Source organism: Phocoena sinus, chromosome 20 (assembly GCF_008692025.1).
Source record: "Phocoena sinus isolate mPhoSin1 chromosome 20, mPhoSin1.pri, whole genome shotgun sequence".
NCBI classification, from domain to species: Eukaryota; Metazoa; Chordata; class Mammalia; order Artiodactyla; family Phocoenidae; genus Phocoena; species Phocoena sinus.
Genome location: NC_045782.1, coordinates 16,539,860 through 16,553,332, shown reverse-complemented (window position 1 = coordinate 16,553,332; position 13,473 = coordinate 16,539,860). Strand labels below are relative to the sequence as shown.

Sequence of the window (13,473 nt, the reverse complement as noted above, 5' to 3'; positions counted from 1 at the left end):
GACCCCAGGAGGGAGGGCGGCAGCCGGGCTGGAGAGCCAGACCCAGGCCGGGTTGTAAGGCCCACAGGCAGATCTGATCCCCTGCTTGGAGATGCCCTTCACACTCCCAGGGTAGAGAATCGGCACCCTCCAGTGCAACTCCCTGCCGATGCCTGTTCTTGGCCTGCTTTCTAGAAAAGCCTGGTTATCACTCCTTGGTAACATTCCCCCAGAGCAAGTGCATGATGGGTGTGCTGCTTTTCTGGGCCATGGTGGGTGGTGCACCAGCCCTGGGGCGGGTGTTTGCCCTGCGGGCCTCTTTGCTGCTGACTGAAGGCCATGTCCTTGCCCTGACCTCTTGGCCTCCAGGCGTGAGAACCAGCTGAAGCTGTCACATGACTGGCTGTGCTACCTGGCCCCCGAGATCGTGAGGGAGATGACCCCTGGGAAGGACGAGGACCAGCTGCCCTTCTCCAAAGCGGCTGACGTCTATGCATTCGGGTGAGAAGGCCCCTGGCACCCCTCCGCCTGAGGCTCTGAGGCCAAGTGTGGCTCAAAGAGAGGGTCCTACTGGCCACGGGGGTGGGGCAGGGGGAGGTGTGCTTTGAGTCGGGATCAGCCACTTGTTTGGGCCAGTGACCACGTCCTTGACCTTCTGTTTCCCCACCTGTAAAATGGGAAGAATAAAGTACCTCCCTGGTAGAGCTGTTAAATGAGGACTAAATTAGCTGATTGTATAGAATCCTTAACTCTGGGTGTCATTCCCACCTGTTGCCCCATGAGGACGCTCACCAGAGCTCATCAAGGACTGTCCCTCTGGGAGAACAGGGAGTCCTGCCAGCTGTGCCCCACAAAGGGCTGGGGTGCTGACCGATAGAAACATAGAAACATAGAAACATAACTGAGCCAGATGTGTAGAGTTTTCTCTTCGCCACATTAAAAAAGAAAAAGAGGGAATTCCCTGGCAGTCCAGTGGTTAGGACTCCGCGCTTCCACTGCAGGGGGCGTGGTTAGATCCCTGGTCGGGGAACTAAGATTCTGCATGCAGTGTGGCACGGCCAAAAAAAAAAAGGAAACCGGTGAAATCCGTTTCAATAGATATTTAACTCAGTATAGCCAAAGTATTATCATTTCAGCATGTAATCAAAATAAGAAATTAAAATTCTACCCCACAAAGCTTTCAAAAACTGGTGTGTGTTTTACACCTCAGTTCCCCTCCCCACATTTCAGGTACTCAGTAGCCCCACGTGGCCCCCAGGTTGGACAGGGTGGGTCTAACGGAGAAGGCCCCATCCAGATAAGTCGAGAAGGGCAAGGGGACTGGGAGGGTCTGAGTGACGGCCTCAGCCCGTAATCTCTCGGGGGATCCTTCCCTCTCGGGTGGTCTCTTCCTGGCCTGACCTTTAACTATCATTTCCTGAGCACCTGCGTGTGCCAGGCCCAGGGCTGGGCATTCTTGTCACTCCTCAGACAACCTTGGCCCTGGGCAGCCACCCCACGGAGGTTGAACGGTTGTACCGGGATCTCTGTCCAGGGCCCGTGCTGTCTGAGTCTTCCTGCCACAGTGGGAGCGCAGGGCCCCGGGAGGGAGTCAAGGCATTCCCGGAAGCCTGGCGGGTGAGGAAGGTAGGAGGGGGATGCTGGGTCCTCCAGCCGGGCTCCTGGCGTCAGGGCAGCAGGCACCTCCGGGGTGTGAGCTGAGCTGAGCCGAGCCGTGCCGCCAGGGAGCTCAGGCCACGTGGGTGGCTGGTCTCCACAGGACCGTTTGGTATGAGCTGCAAGCCAGAGACTGGCCCTTGAAGAACCAAGCGGCGGAGGCCCTGATCTGGCAGATTGGAAGCGGAGAGGGAATGAAGCGAGTCCTGGCCTCCATCAGCCTGGGGAAGGAAGTCACCGTAAGTAGCCCCCCAGGCCCCTGCACTGGGAGAGGAAGGTGGGGTAGAGGGCAGGCGGCTGGCTGCCCTTCACTCACCTGAGACGTGGGACCCAGAGGCGGATGGGTGGCGGGCAGGCCTCTTTGCTGCCGGCTGGGAGGTCTGTGTCCTTCACCACCCCACTGCTAACCTTTAAAAAGAAAAATTATCTTTAAAAAAAAAGGACAGGAAGGAAATAAAGATAATGGTTTTGACTAAACTATGAGGTAAGACAATAAAGCCTGTATGTTACTTACTAGAAAGAGGATAATAACAAATTTCACTGTATAAAGTACAAACAGTGGGGTTGTTGCCGTGTCAGATCTTTTCTCAACGTTGTTCCCGACCGTTCGAGAACAATTCAAGGTTTCCACAGCAAATCTGTTTTCAAGATGCCAAATCATAATACGGTCGCTGCCCTCACATGACTGAATATCATTAATGGCGTCTCTGCATTGTAGTTTGTAAGTTCCCCCGCCTGGCACAGTGATACATGAACGAGCCCGGGGGGCGGTGTTCTCAGCGCCGTCAGGGTTTACCACGCGCTCATGAGTCAGATAGGCCCGGAGCAGACAGATGCCAGCCAGGATGTTGATAAGTAGCCCCAGTAGGTACCTGGGCAGCATAGCAATGGAAACGTCTGGGAGGACCACCCGGCACTCATCCAGGTGAAGCGCTAAGTAGGCTGTGAGTTTCCCGGCAGGGTCACCATCGGCCCTGTTGCACGAGCACCTTCTGCCTGGCCGTGCGTGCCGGCCTGTCTTCTCCCAGGGACTTCTTCTGAATCGAAAGGCCGAGGGGTGTGCTGTGTGCACACGTGGATCCGGAGAGTAGGCAGCAGAAGGCCAAAGAGAGAAGGGCTTTGTCCCGACTCGGGACTGTCGGGACAGCTGTTCTGTCGACTCTCACTGCTGCCCTGTACTCAGTCCTCTTGTCCCTGCCACCAGCCCTGCACACCTTCCGAGCATCTTGTGTTTCACCTGTCAACACGCTGCCTTCCGCTTTCCATTCCGAACGTCCGTGACCCCATTTCTGATCTCTTTCCTATGACCTTTCATTCGTCTTTGTAGCTGTTATTCCAGGGAGGTCGAGGAAGGAAGGAGGGGAGGAAGGCCCGTGCCCTTCATTTTCACTGGAAGTGTGAGGGCTCTTCTCAAATTCAGTTATTTCACGGCCCTACTCCAGCCAGGGCCAGTCACCTCGGTGTCGGCAGGAGAGTGAGGCGACCACCAGCAGGGGGCGCTCGGGAACACGGAAGGGACCCTGGGCAGAGTGCCCCGGCCGCGACCCCCTCGCTCCCGGCCAGCTCTCACGTCCTCCAATGCCGGCTCGCTTTGCAGGAGATCCTGTCCGCCTGCTGGGCCTTCGACCTGCAGGAGAGGCCCAGCTTCCCCCTGCTGATGGACATGCTGGAGAAGCTGCCCAAGCTGAACCGGAGGCTCTCGCACCCCGGGCACTTCTGGAAGTCTGCCGAGTAAGTACCCCTCGGAGCCAAACCTGCAGCCAGGCGTCTTGAAGGGCGCTCTCTGCTCTGTCTGCCCGAGACTTTGATCTAGGGAACCCCCAGAGCTGGTTAGCCAGAGGTGACTAGTCCCCTCGCCCAAGGGATGTCGGGATTCCGCTCATCGCATTTATTTAGGAGACTCTTTCATAGGCCAGCGTCTCCCGTTCTCCTCTGTGGAAACCTCCACATCACTGTTATCAGCCCAGTGCTGACGCTGGGCCCAGGCTGGGCCCTGACAAGAAGGTTCTGCCTGCTCTCCAGCCCAGCGTTAGCCTGGGTTCATAACAGCTGATTCACTTTGCTGTACAGTAGAAACTAACACAACATTGTAAAGCAACTATACTCCAATAAAAATTAATTAAAAAAAAAAAAGAAATAAAATTTCTGGGTTAAAAGGTTAAAAAAAAGAAGGTTCTGCCTGAGAGGGGGCCAGACAGAGCTTTACCGAAACCAGCCGAGCAGCTGTTGCTTAAAATGGCACAGAGCTTTCTAGCCCCCAGATTAGCCACCTGTCACGGGGACCGCACCACCTGGGTTTATGTGCGGCTTTGACACTGGGAGCCCATCTGCTTTCTGTGTAATCACATGATCCTTTGCAGCCCTCCGTGCTGGGGTGGTCTCCACTCCTGTCTTCTGCCTCATTCCCTTTTTTCTTTGTCCCTCTGGCTCTGTCTTCCAGAACATTCAAAAACAGACCTCTGCCCTGCCTCTGCGGGAATCTGGGCAAGTCCTTCCTTGTTCCCAGCCCCAGCTTCCACAGCTTTATAGGAGCGGGAGGGTAGGCAAAATTGTCAAGGGCCACGTGGGAAATAGTTTAGCTTGGCAGGCCGAGAGGGAACCTCGAGTGACGGCTCCTTGTCACTGGGATTTGCAGGGTGCCCAGTGGCGTGCAGAGCGACGACACCACCACGTACAGTCTCTGTCACAATGACCCAGCTCTGCTATTTGGTTCAGGATCAGCCACAGACCCACAAACTTGTGGGCTGGCTGGTTCTAGTAAAACATTACTTACGGATGCTGAAACTTGAATTTCATGTAATTTTCACAGGTCATGAAATAGTCTTCTTTTGATTCCCACCCCCCACCCCCCGATCATTTAGAAAGGTAAAAAACATTCTTAGTTTGTGGATTGTACAGAAACAAGAAGCAGGTCACACGTGGCTGGCCTCCTGGACGAGATGCATGGCTTTGAACTTTAAGGGGTAATGCACTTTCTAGAAGTGTCATCTCCCACAGGCCCAGGACATAGAACAGACAAAGTGGGGCTTCTCTTGGTGGGAGTCAGGCAGTGGCAGGGGGCGAGAGCCTGTCTAACCCCTACACCCAGCGTAGCCCCCGGAGCAGCTACACCCGGATCTCACACCTGCCCAAGTGTGTGGTGGCAGTGGCACTCCTCTTGTTCTAGAAAGAGCCAGATAGTAAGTATTTTAGGCTTGCAGGTCATGTGGTCTCTGTCACACGTTCTTTGTTTTGGTTTTTAATTTTTTTTGACAGCTCTAAAATGGTCATGACTTTTTTGTAGCCAGATTTGACTTACACCTAGTTTGCCAGCTCGTTTTGAAAGTAAACCAAACCAGGCTTCGAGCTGCAGGTGAGGAGAGGCCCAGGCTGGGTCAGCCCAGCAGAGGGTGCAAGGAGGAGAACTTGAAGAAACACAGCAAAGTTGGCAACTTAGGCCAGTTGGAGGGACAGTCTGAGGAATGACGATTTGGGGTGAGGGAATGCTGTACCTTAGAATGTGAGATTAGATTCAGTATTTTGCACTTAAGATGGGTCAGAGTCTAATACAAATAGGGGGTAACAGGTGTTGCCATCAGAGGTGTGGGTTTTGCCCAACCGTTGCTGACAGCTGTGCCACACCTGAGGCGACAGGCCAGGGCCGGGCCTCCACCCGCACGGAGTTGATAGTTTAATTAGGATAAAGACAAGCAGACGTACGCTGTAAGCCCTCGGAGCAGGACGCTGCCTTATCACCTCTGTATTCTCAGCTCTAAGCACACTCCCAGGATGTAGTAATTGCTCAATGAATATTTGATGGGTGATGGGGATGATGACAATGTGCTGAGTGCCGGGCAGAAACTCAGCTTCTGTGGGCACACTGCCCACCGGGGAGCTTGAGGAAGGGTGTCCAGAAGAGAGGGGTCATGGGAGCTGGGTTTTGGGTGGGAGCCTGGGCGTCTCCTGGACTCTCAAGAAGTACAAGGATCTGGTTTGTCAGACCTTGGGCAACTCGTTTAGCGCACCGGGCCCTGGTTTTCTCCTGCACAAAAGCGAAGGCTGCGCTGGGGACGGGGCGTGGAGTAGGGGCTGAGGAGTGGTACGGGTATTCAGGAGAAGGTGATTCCGGATTCCCGAAAGGCCACAGAGCCCCACCTTCCCATTCCACATGTGGGACACTGAGTCACAAATGGGGGTTGTTTCCTGCCCAAAGGGATCAGTTTTAGCCCCTTCTAGGAAGGAATGCCAGCATACCTCAGTGAGTCTGTATCAAAGCTTCCTGTTCATGATTTTTACTTCTACACACTCAAGCCTCTAATTCTCACTTTCTCTTTTCTTTTCCATCCGTCTTGTTGCTTTTCTTTTTTTATTTTCGGGGGGGGCGGTGGCGGATCCGCTGGCCTGGCCTGTCATCTCCCGCTCTCCCGCCACCCTGATTCCTGTGGCCCTTCCTCCACCCGTCCACACTGGGTGCCCATCTCCATCACCTGCCGGACCACGCTCCTCCCACGCCTGGTAAAATGGTTGCGGGTGCTCCCAGGCGCTGGCGGAGCCGCTACTACGGGAAAGGACGTTACGGTCACCCTGACTTTAAGAACAACTGTCCAGTCCTGGAGGAATAGTGTGTCTTCTGCTGTTTCCGTGATTCTCTGCCTGTTTGCAGTTAACCCTTTGCACATCCTGCCTCCTGTTCTGTCTCTGCTTCCAGCTTCCCCTTCTTGGCATGTTGTATTCCCATAAACGAAAGTGACACTCTGGCAGCTCACATGGCCACTGGCAAGGGCCCTGCAAGCTCGTGTTTCTCTCGCTGGGCTGAGAGCAGACCGATGGCATGTGGCAGGGCCTCTGTCCACACACTGGCAGACGATGGCTTATCCGTGGTGGGGAGAGAACTCAGATCACTGGTCTGAGTCCCCAGGATCCCCTCTGGCCAGACTCTAAAGAAGAGAATGCAGGGAGCAGAAATAGTAAAAACTCCGAGACGTTGATTTTGATGGTCAGGGGCTGAGGGACAGTGGGCCTGCTGGTCGACCTCTACAGAATTCTGTGGCCATGTCCTAGGCGCGAGCTTGGGGGAGGTTCTTTGTGCCAGGCTCCCTTCCAAGCTTGCTCTGCTGCCAAAGCCTGGAATGGAGTGGGGATGTCCCTTTCTTTGTCTGCAGGGAAAGAGGGGTCCCTGCCCCATGCCCTGGCCAGGCCTCGGCCGCTCCCCTGCCCGCTCCCCGAGGGCTTGGGTTCTGACGCTGCTCTCCCCTCTTCTCTTTCCTTCTGTAGGTTGTAGGCCTGGCTGCCTTGCATGTACCGGGGCTTTCTTCCTCCTAATCCACGCTCGGCACCGTGACTTCTACTCGAGCTCAAACAGCGATGCGGGCACTAACCCAGGGGATGCGATCGCCGCCACTCCGGCCTTCTCTGCTAAGACTTGTCTCTTGCTTTGTTTGTTAAAACTGGCCCTCGCCCCGCTCCGCGGCCTGCGTGTGCTTGAGTAACTGCTCTCCGTGGAGGGTCCCCCTAACAGCACCCCCAGAACCGCCTTCCTGGACACAACTTCATCTCTCTCTAGCGCTTCTTCTGTGGGGTGGCCCTGTCTCCCTACTAACAGCTCAGCGAGAGAGATCCCCCGTCTCCCTGGTCCCCCAGCACACCGGCCCCCCGTGGGGTGTGTCCGCAGGACAGGGGTCGGGGTTTTGCTTGGCTTTTAACCCGCGGGGATCTTGTCCAACACGGAGTGGAATGGTTTCAGAGCTGCCGGGTGGTCCCCTCTGGAGGGCTAGGGTTGTGACACCACGGGTTCTGTTGCCGTGAAAGACACCAGCTCGGAAGAGCTGTGTCCTCGGCCACACACCGGGGAAAGCTGTCCTGAAGCAAGGGGGTGGGACCTGTCTCCAAACGGTTTCACTAGTGAAAACGTTTCTGCCCTCTCCCCCCCTGCAGCATTACTCCCCTTCCGTCTGCCCAGTGCAGACGGAAGGTACCAGACCCCGAGCCAGCATTCGGCAAGAGTGTGGCTGACAGGTCACCCACAGGTCCTCCACTGCTTACCAAACGCAGATGCCTGGGCCTCCCCAAGACCCGAATCCGGGTGTCTGGAGGCAGATGCTGAGAACCCGCATCTCAGCCTGCTTCCCAGATGGCCCTGACGCACCCCAGCATTTGGGGACTGTTTCTAGGAAGGAGCACGCAATGCCACTCTTAGTACCGGCGGCTGGGTTTCTCTTCCCTCCCAGTTCCACTCGGCACGCTGGGGGTTCCAAGACGAACAGGCCCCTGCCCTCCAGGAGGGAGTGCAGCTGAGGCTCAGCCCCCGGCCAAGTGGAACCAGGAACAGCTCTGCCAAGGCCGTTGGCCTGTATCATCATTCCCACTTCTTGGTGGGGCTGGGTCCTCTGCTGAGCTTCTGGAACTGGCCCACTCGTTAGCTAATGCTGCCCCAATTCTGATCAAGACCAGCGGGGCTATAACCCTTGTTTTTGTTCCTCTTTGCAGTATTAACAGCAGCAAAGTTGTATCCCGGTTTGAAAGGTTTGGCTTGGGCGTCCTGGAGTCCAGTAATCCAAAGATGTAGCCAGCTCTGCCGTTTTTCTGACATTGTATTTCTTTCTTAAATGGGTTTCTAAAACATCCAAACAACCGCCACGACAAAAAAACAACTCTTCAAAACGCCAGCCATCGTCCTAAGTGCTGCGGATCCGGAGCACGAGGCCTCGGTTTAGACTGTTCGTCCGTAAAGACACTGGGGTCCCGGAGATGGAGCCGCGCCTGCTGTGTCTTAAAATGACATCACCAACAAGCAGACCTGTCCCGACAGACAGCAAATGTTTACATGTATGTTTCTGCAGAGTTGGACTCGTTGTACAATAGGTGATAATAAAAACCGTCTGTGCAGAGGTCACTGGCACCGAGGGCAGAAGTGGCCGTCCCCTCTGGAGGAGCCTGTAGGCGTGAGGCACCCACACGGGTTCAGAGGAAGAGAAGCATCGTGTCTGTGGCTGCTCCCCAAGCGGGATGGTGGGGGGACCACAAGGTTTGACCCGGCCTCTGCGTTGGCCCTAAATCCCGTCTCCCCTCGTCCTACCGAAGGGCTGCTGTCCCTTCCTCCTCTTGCAGAGGACACCCTGACCAGGAGCCGAGCTGGATTATGAGGGTCGGGAGTTCACAGAGAGCTTGGGTTCACCTTTGACCCTTGTAATCCAGTCCATACCTGCTGGAAAAAGCAGAGACATAAAATCCAAATAACATCTGGACTGATCCGGTGGTTCCCAGCCAGGGTTTCCAGTGCCTGGGAAGATGCCTCTTCCATGAAGCCCGCGGGGGAGGCACCAAGAAGATGGGACTAAGGGCTTTGGCTGTTTAGATACATCCCAGTCCCTGACTGACATTTGACCCCAGAGCTAAGGCCTAGCCCAGCAGCTGCGTACACCATGAAGGCTTGATCCGTGAGAACAGGGACAGTAGGGGGAGGGAGGAGTGGCAAGCAGAGGGTCCCTGAGCCCACCCTCCTAGCCACAGGGTGCCCTGGCCCATCACCAGTCTTGCCGAGGTTCCGGAACTGCCCACCTCTTCCAGCCCTCAGTCCTGTTGGAACCCCTCAGCTCACTGCTGGCTCCTCCACTGCCCGTGTTCAGAGCTCTGAGCCGTGGTGGGGGCCACGTGTCCTTCCCCGCTTTCACTCGGACCCAGCTAGCAAGCCCCCGACCTTCAGAGTCTTCCCAAGCACCAAGTCAGGCCTCCTACTTGTGTCCCTTTGGACGAGAGGAGGGGCCGGGTTGGGAGAGTCCAGGATATGACAGTGTCCTGCCTGTCCTCGTTAGAAGCTGACACCTAAATAGAAAAGTTCCAAATGGCAAAGAAGCCCTTCGGTGAAGGTTACGTCATCGTATCAAGCTCCAAAACCAGAAATGATCAAGGGCGACGAAAGTGGAGAGGAGGTTGTCTTCAGACCCAGAACCCACGTCCACGCTTAGAGCCGCCGAGACGGGGAGGCACGTGGCCCTCCTACCCTGTTTACGTAGACCCGTCGAGCCAGGCTCCCACCCTGGAGTCTGGCGAAACATCATAGGAGATGGGCCGCTTTGCCTGGAGGCTGCGGGGCTGCCTTCTTGGCTCTGGGCCAGGCAGCCGTACAGGGTACCCGGGCCTCCATGGCCATCAGCACCTCAACCCTTCCCGCTCGGGGTGTGGGAAGGAAGACGAAGGGGCTGTAAACCGACTGGACTCAGCTCTGTGGGTCTTTTCTCCTCTGTGGGACTCTTCGCGTCTCCCCATCATTCCTCTGGCCTCTGGGTCAGCCGCTCCTGTGATTTCCCCACCCAGAGCCACGTGGGATGTGACTCCGCCGCTGGTTGTCAGGCCCCTCCCCCCACCCCGACATCGGCGCCTTCCCGGAGGTCACAGTTCATGCCTCTCACCTTTCCCCTCTGAACCCTTGGACGGTGCAGTTGGGCCGAGGGGCTGGGACAGCAGCTAAGCAGGTCACGCTCACCTCACGGCCCACAGAAAGTCAGTCTGGGTTTTGTTTTTCTTCTTCGGGGCTCTCACACTCTTGGGTCAGTTTAGAAAGCTTTCATGGAGCACCTACTGTGTGTAAGTGCAGGGGGCCAGGGATGGGAGCAGTCACAGTGCCTGCCCTAGGGGACTCAAGATCTGCCAGGAACCCTGAGGGTGGGACTGGGGCCACCCACTTCCTCTCCAGGGCCCCGATGCCTTCCCACGCTCGGCCTGAGCCTCTGCACTGCCTGTCAGTTAAGAGAAGCACCTGAGGAACCCCCCCGGGTGGCCCCCCCCCCGTCTCTACTTAATTGACTGTGAATTGAGGTTAGGAAGACATGCCGCCCTTCCGTGTGCTGCCCCCCATGCCCGTCAGCCTTGGAAACACATGAAGGACAGCAGATACTGTGAATTCAGCCCTCACAGCCAACTGTGAAAGGGATGGAGAAAGCCGGGAGGCCTCCTGGGCGAGAGCTCGGGGGCTGTGGAGGTCCCCGCGGGGTCTGAGAGTGGAGCCCAAGCTTCAACCCTTCAGCTCCCCCACCCGCCACTTCCCACCCTCACCTCCAAAACCCTGGGATCTGTCCCTGCTGCCTTTAAACACGAGAGCCACAACCCCTGCGTCTCCATGCAACTCGAGGTCCTGAACCCCAAGTCCCCCACCAGTTGTGAGTGGCGTGTAGCTGACCGCTCCATGTCACCAAATTGAAGATGTGTGCAGGGCCTGGAATCCCTCTGCCCTCTCATGGCATTTCTTTCTGTGATCGCCGAGGGGCGTGGCATGCCCTGTAAGCCCCTGGTGGTGGTGGCCTTTGTTGATCTGGGTGCCAGGTGGAGACATAAATGTGAAGCTGGTTTGAGAGCTTGTGCGACGCTGCCTGGTCAGCTAGGATTTCATCCGTGTGTGCAAACCCAGCATCTTCTGTGGCCACGAGGCACATACTTGCTTTTTTGAATGTGATGTAAAATTTGTACAGTAAAAGTTTTTATATTTTCTATCAACTGCATTTGTCTTCCAGAAATGCTATTAATTTAAATTAAAACGGTTAGTATTAACGGACGTGCGCTGTCAGTTTTTTTGCCACTGGCAGGAATGCTGTGCCAGGCCCAGCCTGGGTGTCTGGAGTCTACAAATAAAACTGTACCAAGGTGGGGCTTCCCTGGTGGCGCAGTGGTTAAGAATCCGCCTGCCCATCTAGGAGATACGGGTTCGAGCCCTGGTCCAGGAAGATCCCACATGCTGCGGAGCAACTAAGCCCGTGCGCCGCAACTACTGAGCCTGCACGCCTAGAGCCCACGAGCCACAACTCCTGAAGCCCACGCACCTAGAGCCCGTGCTCCGCAACAAGAGAAGCCACCGTGATGAGAAGCCCGCGCACCGCAACAAAGAGTAGCCCCCGCTCGCCGCAACCAGAGAAAAGCCCGCGCGCAGCGACAAAGACCCAACACGGCCAAAAATTAATTAATTAATTAAAAAAAAATACTTGTACCAAGGTATCTGGGGCTTGTGTCTGCTTGGGTCGGTTCCAGATGACCGTGTGGGGCGGGGTGTGTGTGGGGGGAACCGCTCAGATGGATGGCGTGGGAAAGCAGGAGGGGAGGGGGCAGGGTGTTTGACCCCGCTCTGGGAGCTCCTTGCAAGGAGAGAAGTTTTGCCTGCACCTCAAAGGCAGATACTTGTAAACAGATGGAGGAGCGGAGACAGAAGAGCATCAAAGCCTGTGTCGCAAGGAGGAAGGTCATCCAGCCCCCAACAGTGACAGCCCACGAGCACACTCAGACCAGTCACTGTCTCCTCTGCTCGAAGGGCCTTTGCATTATGCAAGCCTTGGGGGGTGGGGAGTGGTCATTTATCTAAATCTTATTTCTAGGAGCCTCTCCTTGCCAGTTATAAAGAGAGACAGGTAAGCAGGAGGTCAGGGTAAGCAAAACAGATGGAGACAAAGGGGGACCGGCATCCTCTGAGCCAGAGAGGTGCTTTCTACACATCATCTGACCTTAATCCTGTCCTCACAGCAGCACCGTGGGGTAGGAACTGTTGTGATGTTTCAGCTGAGGAGGGTGAGGCACAGAAAAGTTAAGATATTTACCCAAGTTGACACAACTGGTGGGGGGCTAGTCCAGGACTTGGGTCACGGCTTGACTCCAGAACTTCCTTCTCATAAGAAGTTGGGGAACTTATTGGCCAGACATTTATTGCGCACCTACTGTGTTCAAAAGATGGTGCAGTAAAGCAATTATACCCCAATAAAGATGTTTAAAAAAAAAAAAAAAAGATGGTGCAAAGTGCTGGGGGACAGATAAAAAGTAGAGACCTTGCCTTCAGCCAGTGAGTGGCTCAAGGAAGGGGTCCCTCAGTCTGCCTGGCAGGCTTCACGGAGGAGGTGACCTTGGAGCTGACTTGAAGGGTAACATGCCTGGTGCATACAAGCAGGAGGAGACCATTTTACTTTGAGCAAAGGAGAGCGGAGACCTCCCAGGGCAACTTGGGAAGCCACGTGTTAGTGGATGGCAGCATCCCAGCAGTCTGGGTGTTTGCACGACTATGGAAGAGGCCACCTGCCACCTGCCATACCTGCCCGGGACTGGAATGTGAACAAGAAGAAAACGACTGGGGTTGAGCCACAGTACATTTTGGGGTCTGTTGTAGGTGGGTTACACTAAAATTATATTCTTTGGTAAAAGTAATTGCAAGCAAGTACTGAGACAATTCTGGACATTGTGCTCGTCATATGACATGTATCTGATTTAATCCTCATAATAACTCTAGGAGGTAGGTACTCTTATTAACCCATTTTATAGTTGAAGGGACAGGCCCATAGAGGTTATATCGCAAGCCCAAGTTAGTAAGTGGCAGAGGCAGGATTCAAACCCAGACTTACCTGATTAATACCTGGAATCTTAAAAACAAAGTGTATTTGTTAGATGTCTTTATATTAGAAAAGTCACTCAGACCCATTGCAATGTCAAACATTACTGAAATGACAGGAAAAGTGTTAAACCTTCATTCCCTACCACCTCCCGCCAACCCCCAACACCTCATTCTAATCCCTGTCCTGAGATGAGCCGTGTTAAACTTGGAGACTTTTCTTCCTCTCTGCTGCATATAAACATGGTTTGGGGTTTGTGGTGGTTTTATTAAACAATGACATCACATACATGATACATAGGACATATATGTATTGGGTTGGCCAAAAAGTTCCTTCGGTTTTTAAGTAAAAATAAACGACACATTTTTCATTTTCACCAAGAACTTTATTGAACAACATATTCACCCTTTTGTTCTACTACCTTCTGCCATTTTTCAGGCCACCTCATAATTCCATCTTCCCAAAACTTTTTATCTTTTTGAGCAAAGAACTATTCCAGGTG

The 13,473-nt window shown here is 54.6% G+C and overlaps 1 protein-coding gene across 1 annotated transcript in view; it reads left to right on the top strand.

Annotated features, from left to right (window-relative positions):
• KSR1 (kinase suppressor of ras 1) overlaps positions 1–11,157 on the top strand; it is a 148,435-nt gene extending 137,278 nt beyond the window's left edge. Inside the window, 4 exon segments of the mRNA XM_032617582.1 lie at positions 349–480; positions 1,739–1,874; positions 3,233–3,366; positions 8,101–11,157. Coding sequence (XP_032473473.1) covers positions 349–480; positions 1,739–1,874; positions 3,233–3,366; positions 8,101–8,179 — 481 coding nt within the window. The 3' untranslated portion in view covers positions 8,180–11,157.
• The last annotated feature ends 2,316 nt before the right edge of the window (positions 11,158–13,473 follow it).